At 44.2% G+C, this 27,879-nt stretch overlaps 1 protein-coding gene, 1 long non-coding RNA gene and 1 other non-coding gene across 4 annotated transcripts in view; 1 reads left to right on the plus strand and 2 right to left on the minus strand.

Annotated features, from left to right (window-relative positions):
- POLA2 (DNA polymerase alpha 2, accessory subunit) overlaps positions 1-27,879 on the plus strand; it is a 34,139-nt gene that overhangs the window by 662 nt on the left and 5,598 nt on the right. Inside the window, exons 2-13 of the mRNA XM_002755525.5 lie at positions 4,558-4,682; positions 5,737-5,828; positions 6,655-6,712; positions 13,370-13,476; positions 16,324-16,517; positions 17,135-17,223; positions 18,878-19,033; positions 19,534-19,596; positions 20,334-20,376; positions 23,563-23,687; positions 24,888-24,926; positions 25,633-25,706. Of these exons, the coding sequence (XP_002755571.1) occupies positions 4,558-4,682; positions 5,737-5,828; positions 6,655-6,712; positions 13,370-13,476; positions 16,324-16,517; positions 17,135-17,223; positions 18,878-19,033; positions 19,534-19,596; positions 20,334-20,376; positions 23,563-23,687; positions 24,888-24,926; positions 25,633-25,706 (1,165 nt within the window). The remainder of the gene's footprint in view (positions 1-4,557; positions 4,683-5,736; positions 5,829-6,654; positions 6,713-13,369; positions 13,477-16,323; positions 16,518-17,134; positions 17,224-18,877; positions 19,034-19,533; positions 19,597-20,333; positions 20,377-23,562; positions 23,688-24,887; positions 24,927-25,632; positions 25,707-27,879) is intronic.
- On the minus strand, positions 160-27,431 carry LOC108593878 (uncharacterized). 2 transcript variants are annotated; one of them, XR_013523479.1, is made up of 2 exons: positions 27,261-27,431; positions 160-1,922 (listed from the first exon to the last, which is right to left on the minus strand). It is a non-coding gene; the product is annotated as an uncharacterized LOC108593878 (long non-coding RNA). The 2 variants fall into 2 exon arrangements; XR_001914528.4 differs by lacking the exon at positions 160-1,922 and adding an exon at positions 22,695-22,896.
- LOC118145905 (U6 spliceosomal RNA) lies at positions 3,141-3,247 on the minus strand. The gene has a single exon (XR_004731390.1). It is a non-coding gene; the product is annotated as a U6 spliceosomal RNA (small nuclear RNA).

Here is a 27,879-nt window from a genome sequence, read left to right on the forward strand (position 1 = left end):
TGAATGCTAAATGAAAAATAAGAATATGCAGCCGGATTTTAAACCAACTCGAAGTTCCCGGAAGGCGGAATTGGGATGTGCTAGATCGAAACGAGGCTCGGGTGGCACCCGAGTTTGGAAATTGTTGACACCCTGGTAAAGAAGCAAGAGGTGTGGGGGTTTTGATATGTAGCTCTTTATTCTTGGCTCCTGCCTTTCCCTACACCGTAAACCTCTGCTGATCCATCAGTTCTCATCACAGCTGTTGGTGGTTCTGTGCAAATATGAATCCCCTGAGGTGGGTTCCTAAAATTGAATTTGAGCTTCGGAAGGAGCTTTAGGGAGCTTGTTGGCTCCCTCTGTTTACATATGGAGAAACAGACAAGGAAAGCGAATTGCCTGAGCTGTCTATGAAGCCAGGTGTCCTGCCGCAGAGTCCAGTGCTCCAGTATAGGAGTCCATCGTGTTGGTCAAGCTGTAGAGCAGTGTAAGGAGTTATTTGAAGCAAAGCTTGGGAGATGTGGAAGTTCTAGAATCGGTATGAATGTGCACCTGCCTTAACCACTCAACACTTTGAACTTCTTATATAGAAAAAGAGAATGCAAACATGTTTATTTATGGTGAGAAATTCCGTTCAGAAACCAGAATACTTCAAGTCTTCAGGCCCAGTGCCTTCTCTTTTTTTTTTGAGACAGAGTCTTGCTTTATCTCCCAGGCTGGAGTGCAGTGGCGCGATCTCAGCTCACTGCAGCCTCCACCTCTGGGGTTCAAGCAACTCTCCTGTCTCAGCCTCCCAAGTAGCCAGGATTACAGGCACCTGACACGAGGCCCGGCTAATATATATGTATATATATTTTGGTAGAGATGGGGTAAGAAGGCTTGGCCAAGGCTGGTCTTGAATTCCTGACCTTAAGTGATCCAATCACTTCAGCCTCCCAAAGTGCTGAGATTACAGGCATGAGCCACTGTGCCCGGCCCTTCACTTTTAGAAAGTAAGCTTAAGTGGAAAAGCTATTATAGTCAGAAATTTACATGGTAAGCATTAAATCAACACAAGAGTAATTAGTTATATGAACCAAATTTGTAAAGGCTTCAGGCCAAGATCACAGTTGCTTCCATCTCTCACGTAGGGCTAAACTGGCGTGGCTTTGGAATTATGGACTTTGGATTATCAGTAGCCTCAATGGCACCTTAATGTTTTCTGACAGTCAACCGTATTTCCCCAGTCTCTTTTTTTTTTTTTTTATTTTTGAGATGGAGTCTCGCTCTGTTGCCAAGCTGGAGTATAGTCAGTGGCATGATCTCAGCTCACTGCAATCTCTGCCTCCTGGGTTTAAGCGATTCCTTTGCCTCAGTCTCCTGGGTAGCTGGGACTACAGGTGTGCACCACCACACCTGGCTAATTTTTTGTATTTTTAGTAGAGACAGGGTTTCACCATGTTGGCCAGGATGATCTTGATCTCTTGACCTCATGATCCTCCCGCCTCAGCCTCCCAAAGTGCTGGGATTATAAGCGTAAGCCACCGAGCCTGGCCGTTTTTTGGTTTTGGTTTTGAGATGCAGTCTCCCTCTGTCACCCAGGCTAGAGTGCAATGGTGTCATCTTGACTCACTACAGCTTCTACCTCCCAGGTTCTAGCAATTCTCCTGCCACAGCCTCCCGGGTAGCTAGGATTATAGGTCCACATCACCACACTCGGCTCCTTTTTGTATTTTTAGTAGAGATGGTGTTTCACCATGTTGGCCAGACTGGTCTTGAACCCCTGACCTCAGGTGATCCATCCACCCTGGCCTACCAAAGTGCTGGGATTACAGGCATGAGTCACCATGCCCAGCACCTCGTCTCTTCACTCTGAGTCTTCCAGATTACTATTTTCCACCTTCTCCTCTTTTAACATCCTTCTGTCCCACCTTCACTCTCAGCTGACAAACTTCTATTTTTTGCTGAAAAAAAAAAAAAATAGAAGCATTAGGCAACTTCTGTCAGCCACTACCATTACATCTCACTGACCCATATCTGTGGCATATACCTAGCCTGTTTTCCTATTGCAACGAATAAACTCTCCATATTCCTAGCAAAATCCAAGCTCTCCACTTGAGTCCTAAACCCCATTCCTTCTTGCCTAATTAAGGACATCACTGGTAATTCTCCTCTCTTACATATTTTCTATTTTTCTCTCCACAACATTTTTTTCCTACTTGCATAGAAATATGCTTCCAATCCTGCCTTTAAAATACTCTGTTGACCCTACTTCCCACTCCAGCTCTCTCCTTCCCAGTTACAGCAGACCTCAAAAGGGTCTTGACATCTTTTTTTTTCACTTTAAGTTCTGGGGTACACGTGCAGAACATGCAGGTTTGTTACGTAGGTATACACGTGCCATGGTGGTTTGCTGCACCTATCAACCTGTCATCTACAGTAGGTATTTCTCCTAATGCTATCCCTCCCTTAGCCCCCAACTCCCTGCCATCCCTCCCCTATCCCCCCACCCCCCTGACAGGCCCAGGTGTGTGATGTTCCCTTCCTTGCGTTCATGTGTTTTCATTGTTCAACACCCACTTATGAGTGAGAACATATGGTGTTTGGTTTTCTGTTCTTTTGTCAGTTTGCTGAGAATGATGGTTTCCAGTTTCATCCATGTCCCTGCAAAGGACATGAACTCATCCTTTTTTATGGCTGCATAGTATTCTATGGTGTATATGTTCCATTTTTTCTTTATCCAGTCTATCATTGATGGGCGTTTGGGTTGGTTCCAAGTCTTTGCTATTGTGAACAGTGCCGCAGTAAACATAGGTGTGTATGTATCTTTTAATAGGATGATTTGTAATCCTTTGAGTATATACCCAGTAATGGGATTGCTGGGTCAAATGGAATTTCTATTTCTAGATCCTTGAGGAATGGCTACACTGTCTTCCACAATGGTTGAAATAGTTTACACTCCCACCAACTGTGTAAAAGTGTTCCTATTTCTCTATATCCTCTTCAGCATATGTTGTCTCCAGATTTTTTAATGATTGCCATTCTAACTGGCATGAGATGGTATTTCAATGTGGTTTTGATTTGCATCTCTCTAATGACCAGTGATGAGGAGCTTCTGTTCATATGTTTGTTGGCTGCATAAATGTCTTATTTTGAGAAGTGTCTGTTCATATCCTTCACCCAAAAATACGGAACGCTTCACAAGTTTGCATGTCAGCCTTGCAGAGGGGCCGTGCTCATCTTCTCTGTATTGTTCCAGTTTTAGTATAAGTACTGCAGAGGCGAGCACGGGTCTTGCCATCTTTAAATGTTTCCTCCTTAAATCCATTTCAGTAAGTTCTTTTGTTGCCACCACTTCTCTACTCCAGGTTACCAGTGACTTTCACTTTGCTAAAATCTGGTGATGAATTCTCAGTCCTCATTTTGAGTTAGCAGTGGCACTTGACCGTTTGTCATTTTTTCTTTTTTTAAACACATTGTTCTCTTACCATCTTAGACACTACTTGTTTTTCATTTTCTTTTTTCTGAGACAGGGTCTTGCTCTGTTGCCCAGGCTGGAGTGTAATGGCCAAATCACAGCTCACTGCAGCCTCAACCTCCTTGGCTCAAGCAATCTTTCCACCTCAGCTCCCAAGTAGTTGGAACTACAGGCACGTGCCACCAAGCCCAGCTAATTTTTGTATTTTTTGTAGAAACAGGGTTTCATCATGTTGCCCAAGCTGATCTTGAATTCCTGGGCTCAAACAATCAGCCCACCTCAACGTCCCAAAGTGCTGGGATTGCAGGCGTGAGCCACCGCACCCAGCTTACTCCTAGTTTTTCTTCAGTTTTGCTTGTGTCACCGCTTCTCAGGCTTTGCAGATTCATCCTCAGAGGCCCTGAGGCACCCCAAGACTCAAGTCTGGGCTCTTTTCTCCCTTCTAGATATGCTCACTCCCTTGGTGATCTCACCTGGGGTCTCATAGCTTTATATCCCATGTATTTACTGATGGTTCCCAAATTTATATCTCAGCCTGGACCTCTTGCCTGAACTTCAGGCTGGTCTTTTCAACAGCCTACTGTCTCCAGTTGTATGTCTAAATGGCATCTCAAACTCTGCATGTCTAAGACTAAGCTCTTGGTATCTCCTCTCTCTCCCCAGAATAGTTCCTCCTGCTCTTTTCCCCATCTCAGATAATAGGGACGCCACTCTTCCTTTTGTACAGGCTAAAAATATCAGCATCATCCTTGACTTCTTTTTCTCACACCTTACATTCAGTTAGCAGATCCCACAGGCTTTACTTTCAGTTTGTAAAGTCCTATCCAGAGTTCAACCATTTCTCGCCATCTCCACTGCCACCATCTTGGTCCAAGCCACCGTCATCTCTCACCTGGGCTTTGTCATGATTCTCTTAATTGGTCCCCCTGATTTTGCCCTCTTCTCCCCTGGTAGTAAGCTTTGTGAGGACAAGGATGCTTCTGTCTTCTTTCTCATTGCCCAAAACAATGCCTGTCACTAAGAGATTCTGCATAAACACTGATTGAGTAAACAGGATTGTTTATGCTTTTCGCTGAGATAAATTAACTGAGTTTTCACTTGTCCAATTTTCCTTCCTACAGTGGTAGAGCTTTGTGTCCAGTATGGACAGAATGAGGAGGGAATGGTAAGCGAACTTATAGCCTTCTGCACCAGCACACGTAAAGATGGCCTTACCTCAGAGGTCCTGAACTCTTTTGAGCATGAGGTAAGAACAAAATGAAAGCAAACTAAAAACGCGATTCTCCATTTCTGCTCTACAGGGAAGACACTGTGTTATGTTGAGAAGACTGTGGGATTTCGAGTCAGACCTGGATTCCAGGCCCACCATGAGCTTGGACCAACTACTTAGTGTCCCTGAGCCTCAGTTTCCTCTTCTGTCATTGGGTCTAATAATTTGTATTTTTTATGACTGTTAAAAAGAATTAAATGAGAATGGGCCAGGCACCTGTAATCCCAGCACTTTGGTAGGCTGAGGCGAGTGGATCACCTGAGGTCAAAAGTTCGAGGCCAGCCTGGCCAACATGGTGGAACTACGTTGACTAAAAATACAAAAGCTAGCCAGTCATGGTAGCACATGGTAGTCGCAGCTACTCGGGAGGCTGAGGCAGGAGAATCACTTGAACCCAAGAGGCAGAGGTGGCATTGAGCTGAAATTATACCACTGCACTCCAGCCTGGGCAACAGAGCAAGACTCCATCTCAAGAAAAAAAATAATAAAAGAATTATGTAATCCCAGCACTTTGGGAGGCTGAGGCGGGTGGATCACGAGGTCAAGAGATCAAGACCATCCTGGTCAACATGGTGAAACCCCGTCTCTACTAAAGATACAAAAAATTAGCTGGGCATGGTGGCGCATGCCTGTAGTCCCAGCTACTCGGGAGGCTGAGGCAGGAGAATTGCCTGAACCCAGGAGGTGGAGATTGCGGTGAGCCGAGATCGCGCCATTGCACTCCAGCCTGGGTAACGAGCGAAACTCTGTCTCAAAAAAAAAAAAAAAAGAATTAAATGAGAATGGACATAAAGCACTTAAAACTATGCCCAGCAGGTGATAAGTCTTCACCAAATAATTGGTATTATTAAGATTGTTATGTGTTAGTCATGGGGTATCTTTGTTTTTAGTCTGTATATATCTTAATTCTTTGAGGAATGTCATGTCTTTGATTATATTTTGAAGACCTTTTATTATCTCAAGGCTTTGGAAAATGCCTCTGCTATTATTTGACTATGAAGTAATGTATTCACTATTTTTTCTTTTTCAGTTTCTGAGCAAAAGATTGTCCAAAGCCCGGCACAGTGCCTGCAAGGACACTGGCCATGCGGGAGTTAGAGACATTGTTTCCATTCAAGAGCTGTATCCTTTCTGCTGAAGGTCTTTGCATCAAGCTACATGTTGTATTTTATAATTTGTCTGTAGATGCATGTGTAATTTAAAAACAAATAATTAGGCCAGGCATGGTGGCTGATGCCTGTAATCCCAGCACTTTGTGAGGCTGAGGCAAGCAGATCACTTGAGCCCAGGAATTCATGACTAGCTTGGGCAACACAGTGAAACCCCATCTCTACCAAAAGTACAAATTTCTTTTTTTTTTTTTTGGATGGAGTTTCGCTCCTTTTGCCCGGGCTTGAGTACAGTCGCGCGATCTTGACTCACTACAGCCTCCACCTTTCAACTTGAAGTGATTCTCTTGCCTCAGCCTCCAGAGTAGCTGGGATTACAGGTTTGTGCCATCATGCCCAGCTAATTTTGACTTTTTTTTTTTTTTTGTAGTAGAGACGGGGTTTCACCATGTTGGACAGGCTGGTCTCAAACTCCTGACTTCAGGTGATCTGCCCGCCTCAGCCTCCCAAAGTGCTGGGATTACAGGTGTGAACCACTGTGCCCGGCCAAAGGACAAATTAAAAAAAAAAAATTAGTTGGGCATGGTGGTACACACCTGTAGACCCAGCTACTTGGGAGGTTGAGGTAGGAGAATCGCTTGAACCCAGGAAGCAGAAGTTGCAGTGAGTTGAGATCACACCACTGCACTTTAGTCTGGGTGACAGAGGAAACCCCATCTCAAAAAATAATAATATTAACAATAAATTGTAAAAATTACCTAATATTGAGATTTGTTATAACAGTCAGCCCTTGCCTTATATGCAAGTTTATTATCGTTTTTCTTAACCAGTGTTCTTAGAATTGAAGTGGAAGAAGAAGAGGAAATCCTCTTGAACTCGTATACCACACCCTCAAAGGTAAGTAAACAGTGTTTTACAAGCAGCACTTTAAAATCGGTTATCACAACATTTGAAGATCTGAGGGAAAAAAATCAACCACTCATGCATTTCCTACTATATTTCCTCTTATAGAGCTTCCTTTCTGATCATATGTCTAAATGTTTTACATAATGGCAGTACTTATAAACATATAGCTATCCTGCTTTTCTCAGCACAACATGAAACATTTCTATAACTGTAATTACTCCGTAATTTCCCTTTTTAAATAGTTGCGTAGTTTTATACTATGATTGAATAATTCAGTTGTGTTAGATCCCAGTGCGGAAGGTCAAGTAGGGTAGTGAAAAAGCATTGCCTTCAAAGTCTGAGTCAGAAGCCCTAGGTGGCCTTGAGTGAGTTGTTTTATCTCTGAGCCAGTCTTTCCTTATCCATAATATCAGGATTCATTCATTCAGTTATCCAGCAATAAGTATGTACTGCACTAGACACTGAAACAGACACGGATGGGCTCTGCCCTCAGGAAGCTGACAGCCAGTGCGCAATATCCCCCAGCTTGGCGGGCTTGAAGTGGAAGTGAATAGTTAAAACACCAGGCCCTATGCAATATATTCAGAATAGTAATTATTCTTTATACTAACTAAATAAATTTCTAGAAATTCATGAACGTGGAGTGAGCCTTAATTATTCAAAGTAAATTACATCATAAGAAAGAAGGTAAGGGCTGGGTGCAGTGGCTCATCCCTGCAATCCCAGTACTCTGGGAGACCAAGGCAGAAGGATTTTGAGCCCAGGAGTTCAAGACCACATTGGGCGACACAGTGAGACCTCATCTCTATAAAAATAATTTTAAAAAAAAAATTGGGTATGGTGGTGTACACCTGCAAGTCCCAGCTACTTGGGAAGCTGAGGTGGCAAGATCACTTGAGCCCAAGAGGTTGAGGCTTCCATGAACAGAGATCATGCCACTGCTCTACAGCCTGGGTGACAAAATGAGACGCTATCTCAAGAAGAAAGAAGGGAAATAGTTTAGATATGCCTGTGGAGAGCAAGAAAGCCAAAAATGTGCCTTATGAAGTTGCTAACACAAAACCAGGTACATATAGTATTAAAATAAATAATTAGGTGTTTGTTAGAGTTTCTTCAGATTGGAGAGACTATAATTCATTTGATTTTCCCCATAAAGTAGTTTTCTGAGTCCATATCCTAGTGAAGGATACCTCCATTCTTCTATTGGTTCAGGCCAAGAGCCTTGGAAACCTCCTTGAATCCTTTTTCTCTCACACCCCATCTCCAACTTATTCCTGTCATCCCTCTCCGGGATCTGGCCACCTCTTACCACTTCCACAGCCACCATGAGGTCCACTGCTACCACCAGGTTCACAGTATCATTGTCTCCTTCTGAATGATTGGGACAGCCTCCTAACTAGTCCTTGGCTTCGTTCTTTCATGTCTACCTCTAACCAGATCTACCCAGAAGCCAGAGTGCTCCTTTCCAGTGAAAGGTCAGGTTTTCTTCCTTACATTTCTCCCACTGGCTTTCCATCTTTACTCCTAATACCCAAAGTTTGAACCAGCATGTATGAAGTTCTGTAGGAGCTGGCCCCTTCCTCCCTCTGTCCTCTTTCCAGACTCCTCCTTGCTCTCTCCTTCTGCCATGCCAAATGTACGTCCACTTCCTATGTCTCCTTGTCACAGGGAACAAGCCTGCCTAAAAGAACAAACTCCCTCGTCTATTTTATTTTCTTCCTTTATTTTTATCCATAGGACTTATTACCATCAAACATGTATATACTTACTTTTTTTTTTTTTTGAAATGGAGTCTTGCTCTGTCACCCAGGCTGGAGTGCAGTGGCGCAATCTTGGCTCACTGCAACCTCTGCCTCCTGCGTTCAAGCGATTCCTGCCCCAGCCTCCTGAGTAGCTGGGATTACTGGCACCTGCCACCATGCCCGGTTAATTTTTGTATTTTTAGTAGAGACGGGGTTTCACCATGTTGGTCAGGCTGGTCTCGATCTCTTGACCTCATGATCCGCCTGTCTCAGCCTCCCAAAGTGCTAGGATTATAGGCATGAGCCACCGCACTCGGCCTACATACTTGCTTTTTTGTTTTAGTCTGTCTTCTTACATTAGAATGGAATCTCCTTGAGAATAGAGACTTTGTTTTTACTTGCTGCTGTTTTCCTAGCACCCTGGCACATTAATAGTTGTTGAAAGACCTCTGAATAAGGGAGTGTGGTTGGCTCTCTAGGTAGGATCTGAATTGCAATACCAACAGGACCACCACAGTTTTATCAAGTTGACAGCTTCACAAATCCAGAATTTTATCTAATTTGTCTATGTATTCAGAATTGATCATATTCTTAGAGTCTGACTCATGGTAACCTGGCTCTCAGTAGACTGATGCAAAAGCCAGGTGCAAAAGTAGATACCCTTCCAATGACTGAAATCCCATATTTAGGATACCCCATTCTTGCTATGGAAATACGTGGGAGACTAACTTGTAAATCAAAATTTGTTACTATGAGGCTGCGTGTAGTGGCTCATGCCTGTAATCTCAGCACTTTGGGAGACCGAGGTGGGTGGATCACTTGAGGTCAGGAATTCGAGACCAGCGTGGCCAACATGGTGAGACCCCATCTCTACTCAAAATAATAAATTAGCTAGGCATGGTGGTAGGCGCCTATAATCCCAGCTACTCGAGTCTAAGCCAGGAGAACCACTTGAACTCAGGAGGCGGAGGTTGCAGTGAGCCGAGGTCATGACACTGCCAGACTCCATCTCAAAAAAAAAATGTTTGTGACTGTGAATTTCACACTAAATGAGTTGGATTGAAAGGTTGAGCAAACAGTAAGTGTCTGGCCTAGAGATATGTAAAATGCTTAGAACAGTACCCATCACGTGGAAATTGTTCAGTCACTGTTAGGCCATGCAGCAATGGCAGCATGATAAAATAGTCAAAGTGTGAACTATTTGCCTTTCCACGCAAACAGTGCCAGGCTGAGGTTGCCTGGCCCTTGTCAGGTCTTGAGAACAGGTGTCCCTCTGCTATAGAGGTAAATATGATATGTCAGTGATTTTAGCTTATCACTATTAAGCCTTTCACCTGTGCAGTTGACAACTGTTCTTTTGCCTCCGTGTTCACCATAAATCTGCTTATGATTTGGCTGCCATGTGCCCTAACAGGAGAGAATGTGTTAGCATGAGGACTTAACGTTCCCATACGCTTGGCAATTATATTTCTAGTAAATTAATAAACTGCCATCCTTGGTTATAATTTGATTTTCTCTCTGGGTATGAGAATGTCCTTACCCTCAGATATAAGAATAAGGTACCATTGGTGACTACATTTCTCACTAGAAATTATGAAACCTACCAGGCGTGGTAGCTTGTGCCTGTAATCCCAGCACTTTGAGAGGCCAAGATGGGCAGATCACCTGAGGTCAGGAGTTTGAGACCAGCCTGGCCAACATGGTGAAACCCCATCTCTATTAAAAATATAAAAATATTAGTCAGTTGTGGCAGCAGGTGCCTGTAATCCCAGCTACTCAGGAGGCCGAGGCAGGAGAATTGCTTGAACCTGAGAGGCAGAGGTTGCAGTGAGCTGAGATCATGCCACTGCACTGCAGCCTGGGTGATGAGAGTGAAACTCTGTCTCAAAAAAAAAATGTAGATGAAACCATCCGGGTGTGGTGGCTCACACCTGTAATCCTAGCGCTTTGGGAGGCTGTGAAGCGGATGGATCATCTGAGATCAGGAGTTTGAGACCAGTCTGGCCAACATGGTAAAATGCTGTCTCTACTAAAAATATAAAAATTAGCTGGGTGTGGTGGCACATGCCTGTAATAATACCAGCTACTTGGGAGGCTGAGGCAGGAGAATCCCTTGCCACCCCAGGGAGATGGAGGTTGCAGTGAGTTGAGATCATGCCACTGCACTCCAGCCTGGGTGACAGAACAAGACTCCATCTCAAAAAAGAAAAGAAGAAACCAGCATTAAGTGTTAATAATGAATCTTATGAGCTTGGTTAAAGAGAGCACATCCCTGAGAACCGGGACTGGAGTTGGTGAACACTGTTAGCTTTTACCACTGAGGTTAGGACTAGAACACCAAACTATGCCTTGTTTACTAAAGTGCCATCACCTTGCCATGTCCTGTGAGACAGACTGTCATTCTCTCAAAATATCATCCCTGCCCCACAGCATTGGCCCTAGAGTACCGTAGCCCACTGTATATTAGGAGAATATTTTTGGGAGATAGTTTGAGGAAATGTGTTAAAATTATAAAATCTTTTTTTATTATAATAAAAAAAAAAGACTGTCACGATGTTGCTGAGGCTGGTCTTGAACTCCTGAGCTCAAGTGATCCTCCTGCCTCAGCCTCCCAAAATGCTAGGAGGATTACAGGCATGAACCACCATGTCTGGCCAAAATCATAAAATCTTTTTCTACCCTTTGACCCAGTAATTCTCCCTAGGGAAACAAACAAACAAAAAAGTCTTCTGAAGAAATAATTCAACGTAATGGGAAAAGCTGTATGCATGAAAATGTGCATTTTAGCATTGTTTTTTTTTTTTAATTTAAAATCTTAATTTGCCAAATAACTTTTCACCTGAGAATAAGCATTACTTATCATCACTGAAAATTGCAGGCAACCCATAATCCAGCAATAGAGAAGTAATTATGTAAATCATTGTAGGTCAATTTAATAAAATAATGTAGCTACTTAAAAAGATAAAGATCTGTAGTCCCAGCACTTTGGGAGGGCAGGTGGATCACCTGAGGTCAGGAGTTTGGGACCAGTCTAACCAACATGGCAAAACCCTATCTCTACTAGAAATACAAAATTAGCATGCCTATAGTCCCAGCTACTCAGGAGGCTGAGGCAGGAGAATTGCTTAAACCCTGGAGGCAGAAGTTGAAGTGAGCCAAGATTGCACATTGCACTCCAGCCTGGGCAACAAGAGTGAAACTCCAAATCAAAAAAAAAAAAAAAAGGATAAAGATTGTGCCAGGTGCAGTGGCATATGTGTGTAATCTCAGCATTTCGTGAGGCCAAGGTGAGTGTATCACTTGAGGTTAGGAGTTTGAAACCAGCCTGGTCAAATTGGCGAAACCCCATCTATAGTAAAAATACAAAAATTATTTGGATGTGGTGGCATGCACCTGTAATCCCAGCTACTTGGGAGGCTGAGGCAGCAGAATCACTTGAACTGAGAGGGAGGCTGAGGCGGCAGAATCACTTGAACCCAGGAGGCTGAGGTTGTAGTGAGCTGAGATCTCACCACTGTGCTAAAAATGTAATAATTTGGGAAAATGTTCATAATTAATACTAAGTTAAAAAAATCAGTACATAAAACTTAGGTTTATATTTAAGCTAAGATTATGACTATAATTTTTATATTTGTTATTTTAATATACAAATTATAAGCCACCATGCCTGGCTTTTTTTTTTCTCCCCAGACGTGAGGTCTCACTGTTGCCCACGCTGGTCTCAAACTCCTGGGCTGAGGCAGTCCTCCCACCTTGACCTCGCAGAGTGCTGGGATTACAGGCATGAGCCACTACCTCTGGCCTAGAAAGATATTAAAATACCATTAAGGAATATTCAAAACTAGTTATTATATCAGGGTAGTAGAATAAGAGATTTGTTTTTTTAATTTGTTTTCCATTGCAGCTACCTAACTAACGATGGTTTTGAATCTGTTCTCTGGTGCTTTGTCCTGTAGTTGCCACCAGTTGACCACTTGGCAGTATAACTTCTTAAACTCGCAGCCAGGAGGAGCCCTAGGGCAGGGAAAGCTGCAGATGAGTTGGCTTCCTGGCTGCTATCCAGGCAAGGATTTTGTGTTTTCTCTAGTACAGTCAGTTATCTTGGACTTTAGGGAGCACTAGGTCTCTGGACTATAGGTTTTATCCTCCATTCTGGGCTTATCTTTGGATTCTTGTTGATGAGTCAAAAAAAAAAGGAGTGACCATCAATGAGGTGTTTGCTAGTTCTTCAAGTATGAGCTCAGCCTTGTTATCTGGTTGGAGTCATTTCCTTTGAAAATGTGTGGTAGAGTTTGCCAGAGTAAGTAGTAATGTGGTCTCATTCCTTCTCAGGAAAATATGTCCCTGTAGATCAAATCTATGCATTTCAAAACTCAGATCTGTTTGAAAACAGAGAGAGGTGGGGACAGAAAGTAAACATATGAAAGATTTGGCAGCACAGATTACCTGCCTGATGGTCCTTTTTGGCAGTTTTTCATAATTGCCTTCAAAATAGAGACAGTGTCCTGAATGTTGGTCACAGCTGTTGAAGATTTCTTTTGAGATTGTGCTTGATGGTGACCTCCCAGGATCAGGGGACTACCAGGTTGCTTAAGAAGGGGTGAACCAGCCCAGGTCAGAAATGGAGCAGGTCAAAACTCCTGTGCTGATCAGTAGTGGGATCGTGCCTGTGAATAGCCACTGCACTCCAGCCTGGGCAACACAGTGAGACCCCCATCTCTTTAAAAAAAAAAAAAGAGAGAGAGAGAGAGAGTTTATGCTTGGATGATGGGGCCTGAAGAGAACTCACCAGTCCTATTTTGTGCCTTCATTTGGACATGCTCTCCCTTTTCTTCCAAGGAACTATACACCAAATTAGTATTGAGTCTAGTATGACTGAGATTTTGTTTTCCTTTTTTTTCCCTAGGGTTCTCAGAAGCGAGCTATCTCCACCCCAGAAACCCCCCTAACAAAAAGGAGTGTGTCAACTCGTAGCCCCCATCAGCTCCTCTCACCATCAAGTTTCTCTCCAAGGTATGGATCATAATTAATTCAAGTGCCGTAAAGCAGGCCCCCCCTCCCCTTTCTCTGGCTATCTGGTGAAGGTAACAGCAAAGTTACTCATCAACTATAGGTGGGCGTGTACATCTGCAGTGAATTGACTGGAAAGCCTATTGCTGTCTGCCTTCCTTGCTGTCCCTTTCTCTGTGGAAAATTACTGTTTCTTACGGTAATTAAGGAAGCTCACTTTCCACCTACTTTTCTATGGCTCCTTTCCTAGATCAGGAACTGATATCTTCTATTGAAAACAACCCGCCTATTCAGAAGTCTAAGAGTCTTAACAGGTCTTGTCAGTAGAGGCCAGCAGGTTTCCACCTGCTTCTGTTAGTTTGTGTTTTGTTGGGTTTCTTTTTCTTTCTTCTCATCTGAAGTGTTTATTTTTTTTAAAGAAAAGCACATATTTTTGTTCATGATGTCTCACAACCTGTTATTGTTTCTTACTCAGGTTACAACTAGTTTCTGAGAGTTTTTTTGTCACTGTGAATCTGCACTGACTTAATTGGTATTTTGTCCCTCTGCCACCATTGCACATAAATCCACAAAGATCATATGTAATTTTTTGAAATCCGTAAATGACACATATTAGAGAATTCCATAGGCAAGAGCTCTGCTGAGCAGATGGGTTTTTAGGAGCTTCCGCATCAAGATGAGGCTCCGGAGCAGTAGTATTAACCCTTTGGGGAAACGCCAGTTGCCAGGAGTCACTATCTCTACTTGGATCACTTCTAGATGAACCAGAGCTTAACATTTTTCAGTTCTATCACTTTTTTTTTTAGTCTAATTTTTGTATTTTTAGTATAGACAGGGTTTCACCATGTTGGCCAGGCTGATCTCGCACTCATGACCTCAAGAGATCCACCTGCCTTGGCTTCCCAAAGTCCTAGGATGACAAGCGTGAGCCACAGTGCCCAGCCTTTTCAGCTCTATAACTTTACAAAGGTGGTGATAGAAGCTCTGCAGTCATTCAAGGTGAGTGATCATTGGATTGTTTTTTCTTTCTTTCTTTTTTTTTAAAGACACAGTCTCACTCTGTCACCAGACTGGAGTGCAGTGGTGTGACCTCGGCTCACTGCAACCTCAGACTCCCTGGTTCATGTGATTCTTCTGCCTCAGCCTCCTGAGTAGCTAGGATTACAGGCACGCGCCACCATGCCCAGCTAATTTTTGTATTTTTAGTAGAGACGGGGTTTCACCATGTTGGCCAGGATGGTCTCGATCTCCTGATCTCACGATCCACCCATCTCAGCCTCCCAAAGTGCTGGGATTATAGGCGTGAGCTACCACACCCGGCCTTTTTTTTTTTTTTTTTTTTTTTTTTTTTTTTAAGATAGGCTTTCACTGTGTTGCCCAAGGTAGATGCAGTGGCACCATCATAGCTCATTGTAGCCTTGGCCTTCCTCCTGAGTAGCTGGGACTACAGACGTATGCTACCAAGCCCAGATAATTTTTGTAGAGACGGGGTTTCACTATGTTGCCCAAGCTGGTCTTGAACTCCTGGCCTCAAGCAATCTCCCCACCTCAGCCTTCCAAAGTACTGGGAGTACAGGCATAAGCTACCACACCTGGCAGTATTTGGATCTTGAAGGACAGTTTTACTTTAGGGTGGTCTGCTGCTGCTTCGGGGAGTTCTCAAACTTTTTGGAAGAAAGCTTTCTAGACTTAACAAGAGCATCTTTGCAACCTGGTATGTAGGGATGGTTCTTATAGACATGCCAGCACCGTTTCAGGAGTTATATTCTCCAAATGTAAAGACAATCTCTGAAACCTGTCACTGTTTACAGCTGGCCTCATATGAGCATCTTGTTGCATTAAAGGGCCTGTTATAATGGCTGGTTCGTGATGCTTCCCAGGGAAGAGCTTGGAGAAGTTGGCAAAATGCTGCCTAGTCATTTTTTAATGCACACTGATAAAGCTGACAGCAGAAACTGGTTTTGTAATTTACAAAAGTAACTTCTAAATTATTCAGGCAGAGGTGGCACTGGAGATTGAGATAATTAATCGAGCTCATTTTCTGTAGCCTCTGTAGAAAGAAAGGATGATGGCATTAATTGCAGCAGTGCCCCACATAAAACTGGTTCCTGTCAAGTTTCAGTGCATTAAACAAAGCCTGTTTGAGAGAGACCTCTCTGTATGATGTGTTTACAACCAGAGGGTTAGAAGACCTTGCTGCCATCTAAGCATATCAGCAATAGCCATGTGTTCTTGAGAGGTGTAATTTTACTGTCAGGGAGTGGAAATGTGAGAACTTGGCAGTTGAGCCTGGAAAAATGGGAACATTTGCACATCAGCAGACTGTTAATTCATTACTTCTCTGCCTCCATAGACACTGGGAAAAGCTGATTAATTTTAGCTTCACTTTATGGTTTCTACCTTGAACTATATTGTGAGTTTTTATATATGCTCAGCAAGTTTGGCTTATCCGCGTTCCAGGCTCAGACGATGCTCTAATAAACAGTAACAATTTACAAGATGAAGAAGATGGAGTTTGAAGTTTGCCTTTTAATCAATTCCGAGTTTGGAGATTTTTTTTTGCCTTGCTTAGTTTTAATCCCAAGATAACGACAACCTTTTAAAATACGTTTCTGTCTCTAAGCTTCTCTAAAAATGTTTGGTATTCCTCAGCCTGGTATTCCTCAACCCTTCATTCCTGAAATTCCTTAAAGGTCTGGGTATGTCCAACCTCGTTAAACTGATTCAATATAAAAATTATGAGGCTACATTCCTTTTCTCCAGTCCCCATTTCCAAAAGAACCTCATTGGATTCCTCTCTCCCTTTACATATGAACACAGTAATGTTACTCTGTTTTTGCTTCCAATTAGTGCTACTCCCTCCCAGAAATATAACTCAAGAAGTAACCGAGGAGAAGTGGTTACCTCCTTTGGCTCAGCACAGGGAGTGTCTTGGTCTGGGAGAGGAGGAGCTGGAAACATCAACCTGAAGGTCTTGGGGTGTCCAGAGGCACTAACTGGGAGCTACAAATCCATGTTTCAGAAGCTCCCAGACATTCGAGAAGGTGATTGTTTTTCCCTTTGAAATTCCAGTGGATATAAAACCACCTGGAAGGGTTTAGAGTAACAAAGCTTCAGCTAGGCTGGTAGAACAAGTTCCAAGGTTGTCTTTGAATATATGAGTTGGTAGATGTCCTCATGGAAGTCCTAGTAATGGAGGGACACTGGCGATACTCTCAGTAATTGTCCCAATTCATTTCACTTTGCTTAAAAAGCACACGACCATTCCCAGCAGCAAAAAATTGAACAATGTAAAGGAATTCGACTTAAAGATAGCCATGCCTTCTTCCTTAGGAGCCTTCTTCAGGTTGGCCTTGACTTGCCTAAAACCTCAGTGAGGACCTGAGTAAAGGGCAGACTTGGGGATGAGGTGGGGTTCATGCTGATTCCCTAGGATTGTGCTATGGGGTCTCCTGTGGCCAGATGGAAGGCCAGACTCAGCAACCAAATATCAGGAAATTGGCAAGGGTTTTAGAAGGTTTAAACTGGCCAGATGTCCCAGGCACCCTTCCTGCTTCTGTAAAACGACTGACTTTAATATTTTACAATGTGCTGTATTTTCTCTTCTTGGCAAATGAAATGTCTTAAACATAATACTCTTTTTCCACTTCTGGGATTGCAGTTCTGACCTATAAGATAGAAGAACTTGGCAGCGAACTCAAGGAACATTACAAGATTGAGGTTTTCACTCCTTTGCTAGCCCCAGCACAGGTAAGAGTTACTCCAATAGTTCTTACTAAGTAATATTACATTTTAAAATTGATGACCAAGAGGCACCCTTGTTGCTTCCTTTTTCACTTCTTGTCCGTGTTCTAGTTTGAACATCTATCTTGGTTGAATTTGGGAAAATGGGCCCTTCTGAAGAAAGATTTGTAAGTGCTGTCTGGTTTTGTGACAGAGCATTATTTTCTTCCCACCTGGATTAGAATCTTGCACATAAGCAGAGATTGAAGGCCTTGTTTCCCCTGGTGGTGAGACAGGTAGCTCCCTGGGGATTTCCCACAAATAGAAGCATTCAAGTATTGAGATAAAAGGACTGCAGCGAGGGTGGGGTTTTCAGAGTCTTGTTCTCTAGTCAATGACTCACAGGCTCTCCCCTGGTTTTTTAGTCTGTTGTTATAGACAAACTGCTGCCAGTAGTATCTTTATATCATAGTTTAATCTGGTGTATATACCAGTGCTTTCTCTCCAGAACATTTCTAATCTAAGGGGAAATGTGTTCTAGAAGTTTCTTTAGAGTACCTTTGTCAATGTTTACATTGAAAGAATGACCAGCTGGGCGCGGTGGCTCACGCCTGTAATCCCAGCACTTTGATCACGAGGTCAAGAGATTGAGACCAACCTGGTCAACATGGTAAAACCCTGTCTCTACTAAAAATACAAAAAAAAAAAAATTAGCTGGGCACAGTGGCACGTGCCTGTAGTCCCAGCTACTCAGGAGGCTGAGGCAGGAGAATCGCCTGAACCCAGGAGGCAGAGGTTGTGGTGAGCTGAGATCGCACCATTGCACTCCAACTGGGGTAACAAGAGCGAAACTCTGTCTCAAAAAAAAAAAAAAGAAAGAATGACCAATTGGGGAAGTGATGCAGAACTGTGTCATAGAAGGAAGTTTTGGAGGACTTGTAAGGAAGTAATTGAAGGAAGGCAGGAATGCATAATCACATGGGAAAGATGAGACTTCCTCTTTTCTCCCAAGAGTGGGAACAGAACAGCAGAAGCCATGGGGAGAGAGATTTTAGCTCAGTTTAATAAAGAACTTCTTGTTAAGAGGTTGTATGGTATGTGGCTAAATATATGGCTCTGGAGCCAAACTTCTGGTCTCAAACCCAAGCTTCACCCACCTTGACGAAGTCATCTAACCTCTCTGTTGCTTGTTTTCCTCATCTGTAAAATGAGTACAGTAATATCCACTTGATGGCTGTGGTGAGGATTAAATGAGTTGATACATATAAAATGCATAAGAATACATTTTAGAAGCGTGCATGGTATTTAGTAAGCTCAAGAAATGTTAGCTATTATTAAGTAGATACAGCTATCCAAAGACAGTGGGCTGCTCTGGGGTGGTGAGGATGGGGTGCGGTGGTCATCCAGAGGCAAGTTCCCCTACACTATAGATGCTCACACTTAGGCAGCCTTGTAGGAGGGCTCAGGTGCTGGGTGGGTGGGTGGACAAGATGCCCTTTCAGAGTTCCTCCATCCTGAGAGCCAGTGATGAGCTGTAGTCACCTCAGGGTCAAAGCAATGCCCTGCCAAAAACAATGTACTTGTTGTTTGTAGTTTGTTTTGCTATTCACCCTGTTGACATCAGATTTTGAGCACCTGCTCCAAAGACTGTCATTCTTATGCTGTGACCTTCCTTTGGTAGGAGCCTGTCACCCTGCTGGGCCAGATTGGCTGTGATAGCAACGGGAAGCTGAACAATAAGTCAGTGATTCTTGAGGGAGACCGGGAACATTCCTCGGGTGCTCAAATTCCAGTGGATTTATCTGAACTTAAGGAATATTCTCTGTTTCCCGGACAGGTGAGATTGGAGGAATTCCACCAGGATGCAGGCGCACTCTTTATGCTTGTAGTGTACATGCTGTGCCATGCATGGCTGCTCCTCAGTTCCTGTCTCTGCTGCCATGATGTGTGGCTGGAGCATGTGCCCTGGAGCAGGGATTCCCATTTCACCCATGCTCTCACCGAGGCTCTGGGACCAGACTGCCTGGCCTCAAATCCCAACTCCACGAGGTGCATGGCTGTGGGCAAGGTACTTAACCTAAGCCACAGTGTCTTCATTCTCAAAATGGAAATAACATTCTTACCTCATAGGATTGTGGTGAATATCAGATCGCTAATATAGAGCATAATTATTATTGCTAACGCAACGCCCTTAATTTGTTTTCTAGAAAAATGCCCCAAGTTTACAATTACAAAATGAGAGTAGTTGGACAGTGCTTTTAATTGCCTCAAAATAATATATTCCAGACTTCATTGATGTCTTCTGCTTAGCAATCCTGTTTGTTTCTTGCCTTTCAGGTTGTAATTATGGAAGGAATCAACACCACTGGTAGGAAACTTGTTGCCACCAAACTGTACGAGGTACACAGTGGTTCCCCCACTTGCCTCTTGGTTTGCTTCAGGCAAAGTATGAAGCTGTCTGTTGTGGAAACTGGTCCTTTTTAGGAGCCCATTTATTTGTTAGTCAGTTCTCCATCTATAAGTGGGAGCCTACCCCTAGGCCAGGGGTCAGGAAACTCTTTCTGTAAAGGGCCAGCAGTATCTCTTTTAGACTTGGTAGCGGTATGGTCTCTATCACAATGACTCAACTCTGCCTTCGTCTACAAAAGCAGCCCTAGAGGACTCTTAAGCAGATGACCGTGGCTGTGTTCCAATAAAACTTGATTTAAATAGTGGTCTGCAGCCAGATTTGGCTCCGGCATAAGCTTACTTATCACTGCTCTAGGCAACAATCTTCCAGAGATTTTCATAGAATGCCAGGAAAAGTAGCAAGACACCCTTCTGTCCCATCCTTGCCTAGAAGTACACTGATATTTCAGGCACCTGTTTTGCTCCCACTTATTGCTGGGTGTTTTATGACAGTTGAGTAGTGACCTCCCGTTACCTGCGTTTCTTTCTCCTCTGAGCGCTATTGAAAAGTGGCAGGTCCCATCAGATCCAAGGAGCAAGACAGAGGCACATCCTTCTGCTGCCCTCTGGCTCCTCCCCACTGTCTGCCCATCACACACCTGCACCGCCCCCAACCCAGTGCCCTCCCCTTTCCTTACCAAGGCTATGCCCAGTGCAAGACCTTACTTGAGCTTTTCCCCTGTTTTTAGGGTGTGCCACTTCCATTTTATCAGCCCACCGAAGAGGATGGAGGTGAGTTTTGGTTCAAATATTATTTTCCCAACAATGAGGGTGTTGGACATGAGTCCAGGAGTACAATTTCCCGAGCCGAAGAAAGCTGCAGCAGCTGCTGAAGAGCAATGTGACCAATTGGTGAGAGCACCCCCATCAGTGAGTTCGTAGGCTTTTTGCCATAAGACCCCTGGTCTGAGCCCAGTGAGCATTGGTTGTCCTATTGCCTGAGTTCTGCCTACATGAAGCATGTTGTTTATTTATTTTTTTTTTTAATTTTTTTTTTTTTTTTTTTTTTTAAGATGGGGTTTCACCATCATGTTGGTCAGGCTGGTCTTGAACTCCCGACCTCAGGTGATCCACCCGCCTTGGCCTCCAAAGTGCTTGGATTACAGGCATGAGCCACCGCGCCTGGCCACATGTTTTTTTTTTTGTTTGTTTGTTTGTTTGTTTAAGGAGTGACGGAGAGGAAGAAAAAGAGGGAGAGAGAACGGGAATGAAGCTTTATTCTAAAAATGGGTGTTAATAATGGCTGATCAATATTTTGTGTATTTAAGGTGGAGAATGTATATTTTTTGTATTTAAAGTGGAGAGCTCTATAAATATTTATTGAGTTTACTTGTTCCGGATCTGAGTTCAAGTCCTGGATATCCTTATTAATTTTCTGTCTCGTTGAGTCTAAATCTCTTTATGAGTCTTATGCATCTTGGTGTTAGGATCGTTAGCTCTTACTGTTGCATTGATCCTTTTACCACTATATCTTTGTTGCTTTGAAATCTATTTTATCAGATGCGAGAATTGCAATGTTGTTTAAAGACTAATGTTTAACGGGTATTTTTGAAGATTGTCTTGGAAAGGAAAAAGATGTGCGATTTCAAAAAGAATTTTACATCAGTGTGGGCTGAGCTCAGGTGTTGGAGAGTAGCCTGGGCAACACAGGGAGACCCTGTCTCTACTAAAAATTTAAAAAATTTAGCTGGGCAGTGGCACGCGTCTGTAGTCCTAGCTAGTCAGATCAACTTCAGGTCATGAAATCAACCTGGCTGAGATACCAGGAGCCTAAGTTATACACCAGGGAAGCCTTGGAAGCCGTTTAACAGGTTGTTAATGCACTTATTTTGTGCAAGAACTTAAACGAGGCACTCATGGAGATACAGAATAAGACACGGTCCTCGCTCTCCAAGCACTTGTTGCTGACACTGGGGCTTACATCTCCTGTAGGCTTCTCAGAGCCAAACTTAACCTTGTCCCCTACCCCACCACCACGTGAAACCTTCTCTTCCCCTTGAAGGCTCTGTCTCAATCCATGTAATATTGCTATGGTAGACTGAATTCTAGCCCCAGGAATCCCTGGAACCAGTGAATATTTTACCTTACATGGTAAAGGAGACTTTTTGGCCATGTGATTCAGTTAAGCTGTTGAGATGGGGGAATTAGCCTGGATTATCAGGTAGGCCCACTATAACCACAAAGGTCCTTATAAGAGGAATGGCAAGAGAATCAGAGTCGGAGCTTAGAAATGTTAAGCTGCTGTGATTTGAAGAAGCCTCAAGAAAAATTTTATTTGCTGGGCATGGTGGCTCATGCCTGTAATCCCAGCACTTCAGGAGGCTGAGATGGACGAATCACTTGAGGTCAGGGGTTCGAGACCAGCCTGGCCAACATGGTGAAACCCCATTTAAAAAAAAAAAAAATTTTTTTTAAAGAATCATTTTATTTAAAAATAAAAGAGAGAAATGGTAGGCTTCTGGCTTTGCCGATGAAGATGGCGCCATGAACCAGGGAATGGAGGTGGCCTCTGGAAGCTGGAAAAGACAAGGAAATAGATTCCTCCCTAGAACCTCCAGACAGAAGGAACTCAGCCCTGCCCACACCTTCATTTTAGGATTTTTGACCTCTGGAACTGTAAGATAATAAATTAATTGGCTTTTTTATTTTTTAAATGAGACAGAGTCTTGCTAGAGTACAGTGACATGATCACAGCTCACTGCAGCCTCAACCTCCCAGGCTCAAGCAATCCTCCCACTTCAGTCTCCCAAGTAGTGGGCCCAGGAGGTGCACACTACCATGCCCAGCTAATTTTTGTATTTTTTGTAGAAACAGGGTTTCACCATGTTGCCCAGGCTGGTCTCAACCTCCTGAGCTCATGGGATCCTCCCACCTTAGCCTCTCATAGTGCCAGAATTACAGGCTTTGAGCCACCACACCTGGCCAAAATTGTGTTGTTTTAAGGCACCAAGTTTGCAATAACTTGTTATAGCAACAACAAGAAACTAAACAACAGCATATTAAGAAGCCAGGGATCTTTGTTGTTGTAAGCTACAGATACTGGCTCAGACTGATAAGAAAGCATGAATTTATTAGGGGAGATCCAGATAGCTCACAGACTGGACAAGTGGCTAGAAACCCAGGCTTGGAACCGGGATGAAAGCCCAGGAACTCTAGCATCCAGGTAGCAGGAATTCCCCTGCTGTCTCATCTGGGCACCTCGGCTGGAATAGTAGCTCTCTCCTTGGATAGTTCACCTCAAGATTGCAGACCCTGGAAAGAGAGTGAATGGCCTAAACTGGGTCATGTGCCTGCCCGTGGCTAGAGGAAGACAGAGCACCCAATTTACAGCCCTATGTGGACTGCCTTGTGGAGGGGAGGGCTGATTCTCCAAAAGGAAAGCAGCTGCTGTTAGACAAAGGGCAAAGCGTGATAGGTGGCCCCTGTACCCTGTCACCCTGGAGTCTCCTGTTCCAGGCCTTTGACCCCAGCAAGTCTCTCTGGGCTCTTCAGTACCCTCCATTCTACAGCCACACTGGACCACCAGACATTTCCTAACACTGACCACACCCAGGTCTCAATGCTGTTCTGTACCCTGCCTTGCCCTTGATCCCCAAAAATTCTCAAAAGTGTAAGCAAATCCTACCTTGTACCTTCTTTCTGACTGCCACTTTCCTGGAATCTTTCATGTGCACCGCTCATAAAGTGCCAACTGCGTGTTCCAAGTATTAGCAAACCTGCCTGTCTCTGCCTCTACCACCTAGTGGAGTGTTCTTGGAGGATGGACATGAGGTCTTCCTCACCTTGGGTCCCCAGACTTGCACACATAAAGGACTCAATGAGTTCACCCCTGTGGCATTTTCCCCTAATTGTCCTTTCTCCTCCCACCACTCTAATGCCAGTCCTCTTCTAATCAAGACCCACAATCCTCTGTCTTAGACTTTGAGCAAACCATGGTGCTGGTTGCCTGTGGGCCATACACCACATCTGACAGCATCACATATGACCCCCTCCTCGACCTGATTGCCGTCATCAACCACGACCGGCCAGATGTCTGCATCCTGGTAAGACGCACCAGTGGGAAAGCTGAGGAGATGGCCTTGGAAAACAGTTTTAATGCAGCTCTAAATTTTTAGGAAGCATGTCAGTTCCTCCTCCTTTTAGAAAATATCTTTTCATTTGTTATGTCTTTGGAGAGGTATACATGATCTATAGGCCTTCGCTAAATTGAAAAACCCAACTTTGGCTGCACGCAGTGGCTGACGCCTGTAATCCTAGCACTTTGGGAGGCTGAGGTAGGAGGATCACTTGAGGGGGGCAGGAGTTCTAAATCAGCTTGGCCAACATAGTGAAACCCTGTCTCTACTAAAAATACAGAAAAATTAGCCAGGTATGGTGCAGGCACCTGTACTCCCGGCTACTTGGTAGGCCGAGGCAAGAGAATCGCTTGAACCTGGAAGGTGGAGGTTGCAGTGAGCCAAGATTGCACTACTGCCCTCCAGCCTGAGCAACAGAGCAAGACTCCATCTCAAAAAATAATAAGAAGAAGAAGAAATAAAAGGTGAACTTTTTTTTTTACCGCCCTTCATTGATTTTACAGTATTCTTACCTCTTTCTCATTACTCCAACTTCTGGACTAATCTCTTTTTAAAGCTCAAAATACTGTTAGTATGGTGGTCAATTTCTTTTGCTAGGTTTAGAAAGTCAGAAAAAAGTCCAGTGTGGCTTTTTTTGAGGCAGAGCAAGACTGTCGCCTAGGCTGGAGTGCAGTGGCGCATTCTCAGCTCACTGCAGCCTCCATCTCTTGGGCTCAAGTGATCCTACCCTATCCTCCCTGCCTCAGTCTTCCCAATAGCTTGAACTACAGGCACATGCCACCATTTCTAATTTTTGTATTTTTTGTAGAGACAGGATTTCACTATATTGCCCAGGCTGGTCTTGAACTCCTGGGCTCAGGCAGTCTGCCCGTCTCAGCCTCCCAAAGTGCTAGAATTACAGGCGTGAACCCAATGTTATAGGGGACAATAGTGCTGGTTATGGGGCCCTGGGAGCCGCCCTCCATCCGGGGCATACATGCTCCTGCCTGTGAAATTGGCTTGGTGCCCCTGCCAGCCCATCTGCTAGCTGTCCCAGGCTCTACAGGCAGCCTTGGAGGGATACATGGGCCCTGGGCAGAGAACTGTCAGAAGAGCTGAGCTGAAGTCATTCACAGACACATGTGATTCTGATGTGTTCTTTTGATGTCTTTGTTTCTCCCCTTGCAGTTTGGCCCTTTCCTGGATGCTAAGCATGAGCAAGTGGAGGTGAGTGACTCAGGCTGGGGCAGGAAGGGCTCCTAGGTACTTGCATTCAGTCAGGCTCTCACTTTTCATTTTTTAGTGTTTATCCCACATCTGTAACAAACACATTAATTCCTGTGGCTAATCAGAAAATCATTTTAGCAGGGCACTTTATTAATAAAGACCTTGAATCCCAGGGCTTTCTTTCACTGGAATATAAGGCTGTCTGGAAGCTAGGGGAGGGACATATAAATATATCAGTACCAATGTTCCTTTGTTTGTGATGCCTGGTGCTAAGGCACAAGAGCGCTTGCACAAATGCAGGTGCTAAGTCATGGGCTGCCCTGTGAAAGTACCTATCCTCGCTGATACCCCAGGCTTATAACTCATATCTTGCTGTCCTTTGCATAAAACACGAATGGGCCTTGGTGGGACATCTCCATGGCTGACGTCTAGAACCTCTGATCCTTTGTCTCATGATATTTTACGTTCCACGGAAAATATTTCAAAGTACTCTTCCTTTTAGTCTCTCAGATTGCATTCAAGAGGATTAATTCCCACATCTCCTCTCCTGCCTTTGACCAAACTTAGCTCCTTAAGACAAAGACCACATCTTTTTCTTTGCGTCTCCTTCAGCTCGTAGCACAACAGCTGGCACCTAACAATGTTACACAAGTGAATAAACACCAAACATCTGCCTTCTAAATCTATCTCCTTTCCTTTCTTGCAGAACTGTCTACTGACAAGTCCATTTGAAGATGTTTTCAAGCAGTGTCTACGAACAATTATTGAAGGCACAAGAAGGTCAGAATTCAAAATACTGGACAGAACCTTAAGCTTCCTAGGTTTCTCCAGAGCTTCCCATTAAGAAACTGAAACTGTTTAAAAGTCATGGCTGGGCCAGGCACAGTGGCTCATGCCTACAATCTCAGCACTTTGGGAGGCCGAGGTGGGTGCATCACCTGAGGTTAGGAGTTCAAGACCAGCCTGGCCAACTTGGTGAAATCCTGTCTCTACTAAAAATACAAAATTAGCCAGGCGTGGTGGTGGGCACCTGTAATCCCAGCTACTTGGGAGTCAGAGGCAGAAGAATCACTTGAACCCAAGAGGCAGAGATTGCAGTGAGCCAAGATTATACCATTGTACTCCAGCTTAGGCAAAAAGCAACACTCTGTCTCAAAAAAAAAAAAAAAAAAAAAAAAAGAAGCTGGGCACAGTAGCTCACACTTGTAGTCCCAGCACTTTGGGAGGCTGAGGCAGGCGGATCTCCTAAGGTCAGGAGTTCAAGACCTGCCTGACCAACATGTGAAATCCCATCTCTACTAAAAATACAAAATTAGCCAGGCATGGTGGTGCATCTCTGTAATCTCAGCTTCTTGGGAGGCTCAGGCAGGAGAGTCACTTGAACCCAGGAGGCGGAGGTTGTAGCAAGCCGAGATCACGCCATTGCACTCCAGCCTGGCAACAAGAGTGAAACTCTGTCTCAAAAAAAAAAGATCATGGCACTTCCTATTCTTTTCTTCTTTTTGAACTACTGAGATCAGATAGAACTCTTGAACTTCAAGTGTGGACACCAAATTAAGCGGCATTTTTGTAAAACGCAAAGATAAACGTACTTGAAAGGACAAGGTTTCACTCTTCCATTGCTCTTCTTCTTCTAGACTTAGTTCCTTTTCTCACTCCCTCTTGTATAAACTAATATTCCACGGGAATCTTCCCAGGGTGGTTTTCAGAAGTGTTTGGTGACTTACACAGTGAAATCCTGTGAGACCCAAAACATCTGGTTGTGTAGGCAATTGTTTTGGGTGAGCCCAAGTTCCTCCCAAGTCACTGCTTCCCCAGGGTACATAGGACACCACCAGAGGCTAGAGCCAGTGGTGGCAGAAACTCTCAGTGAGGGTGGGGCCTTGAATCCTTGCCATAGACCAAACAGAAGGAACTGTGAGAAGTCACAGCAGTGAAGCGAGAGCTGTGCAGTTCCCACCTGAAGGAAAGTCGCTGTTCCGGGAGGAGGCTGAAGCCAGGAGTGGAAAGTTATTCAGAAACCTGACATCCTCCATTCCTGTCCCTTTCCCCCAGTGCCAGGGTTTGAAAGAAGTTGGTATAGGTGGTAGGTCTCCTCACAAGATCTCTGTGCCTGTAGCTGAGCTAATAAAATACAAATGTTCCTGAGGCTAAGCTTTTAAAAACAAGTCTATCACAAAGGTGGTTTTTTAAAACAAGACGTCTAATCTTCCGCCTTGTAGCTGTGAGAACTTACCCCAGAGTCGCTAAGTTGTAACACTACCTTCTTGTACCAGCAGTGTGGGCCAGGATGGCAGATGTCACAGCTGGAATAAAGAGCACCCCCCAACTCACCCCAGAATCAGAGACTTGGGTTGTGCTGGTGACAACAATGGCTGGTTCTCCTCCCTCCAATGAAGGTGACACAAGTGCCTTCCCTCTTCTTCCCCAGATGTGTGTGATCCTGATCAAGTTGATCAAGGCCGGAGAGTGCTTAGAACTCCTCAGGAGATAGGCCCCCAAAACACATGAGCAGGGCTGTGTTCTCCTTTTGTCAGCCCTTGGGAACAGGGAGGGACTGTGTTGCAGTGCCCTAACTCTGGCTGGGTGCTTTCAGTTTGAGGTTGGGTTCTGGTTTTGGTTCCTTACCCCATGTGGTATTGACAGCAGTGATAGAAAGCAAGCACAGATGAGGCATTGTTCCACTGCGGGTGAGAGCCCAGCACCACCAGGCACTTTCATCTGTGGCCAGTGTGTGCCACGGGGCAGGGGGAGCTGCCCCACCCTTCTACAAACAGTATATAAATGGTCCTTGAGCAGAGAATTTCTTTGTATTCCTGAGAGGTCGGAAATGCAGAGCATTAAGCTGATTCATCATTAGTAAAAGTCAGAGCCAGGCAGGGTGCTGTGGCTCATGCCTGTGATACCAGCACTTTGGGGGGCTGAGACCGGCAGATCACTTGAGGTCATGAGT

The sequence above is a fragment of the Callithrix jacchus genome, chromosome 10 (genome assembly GCF_049354715.1).
Source record: "Callithrix jacchus isolate 240 chromosome 10, calJac240_pri, whole genome shotgun sequence".
NCBI classification, from domain to species: Eukaryota; Metazoa; Chordata; class Mammalia; order Primates; family Cebidae; genus Callithrix; species Callithrix jacchus.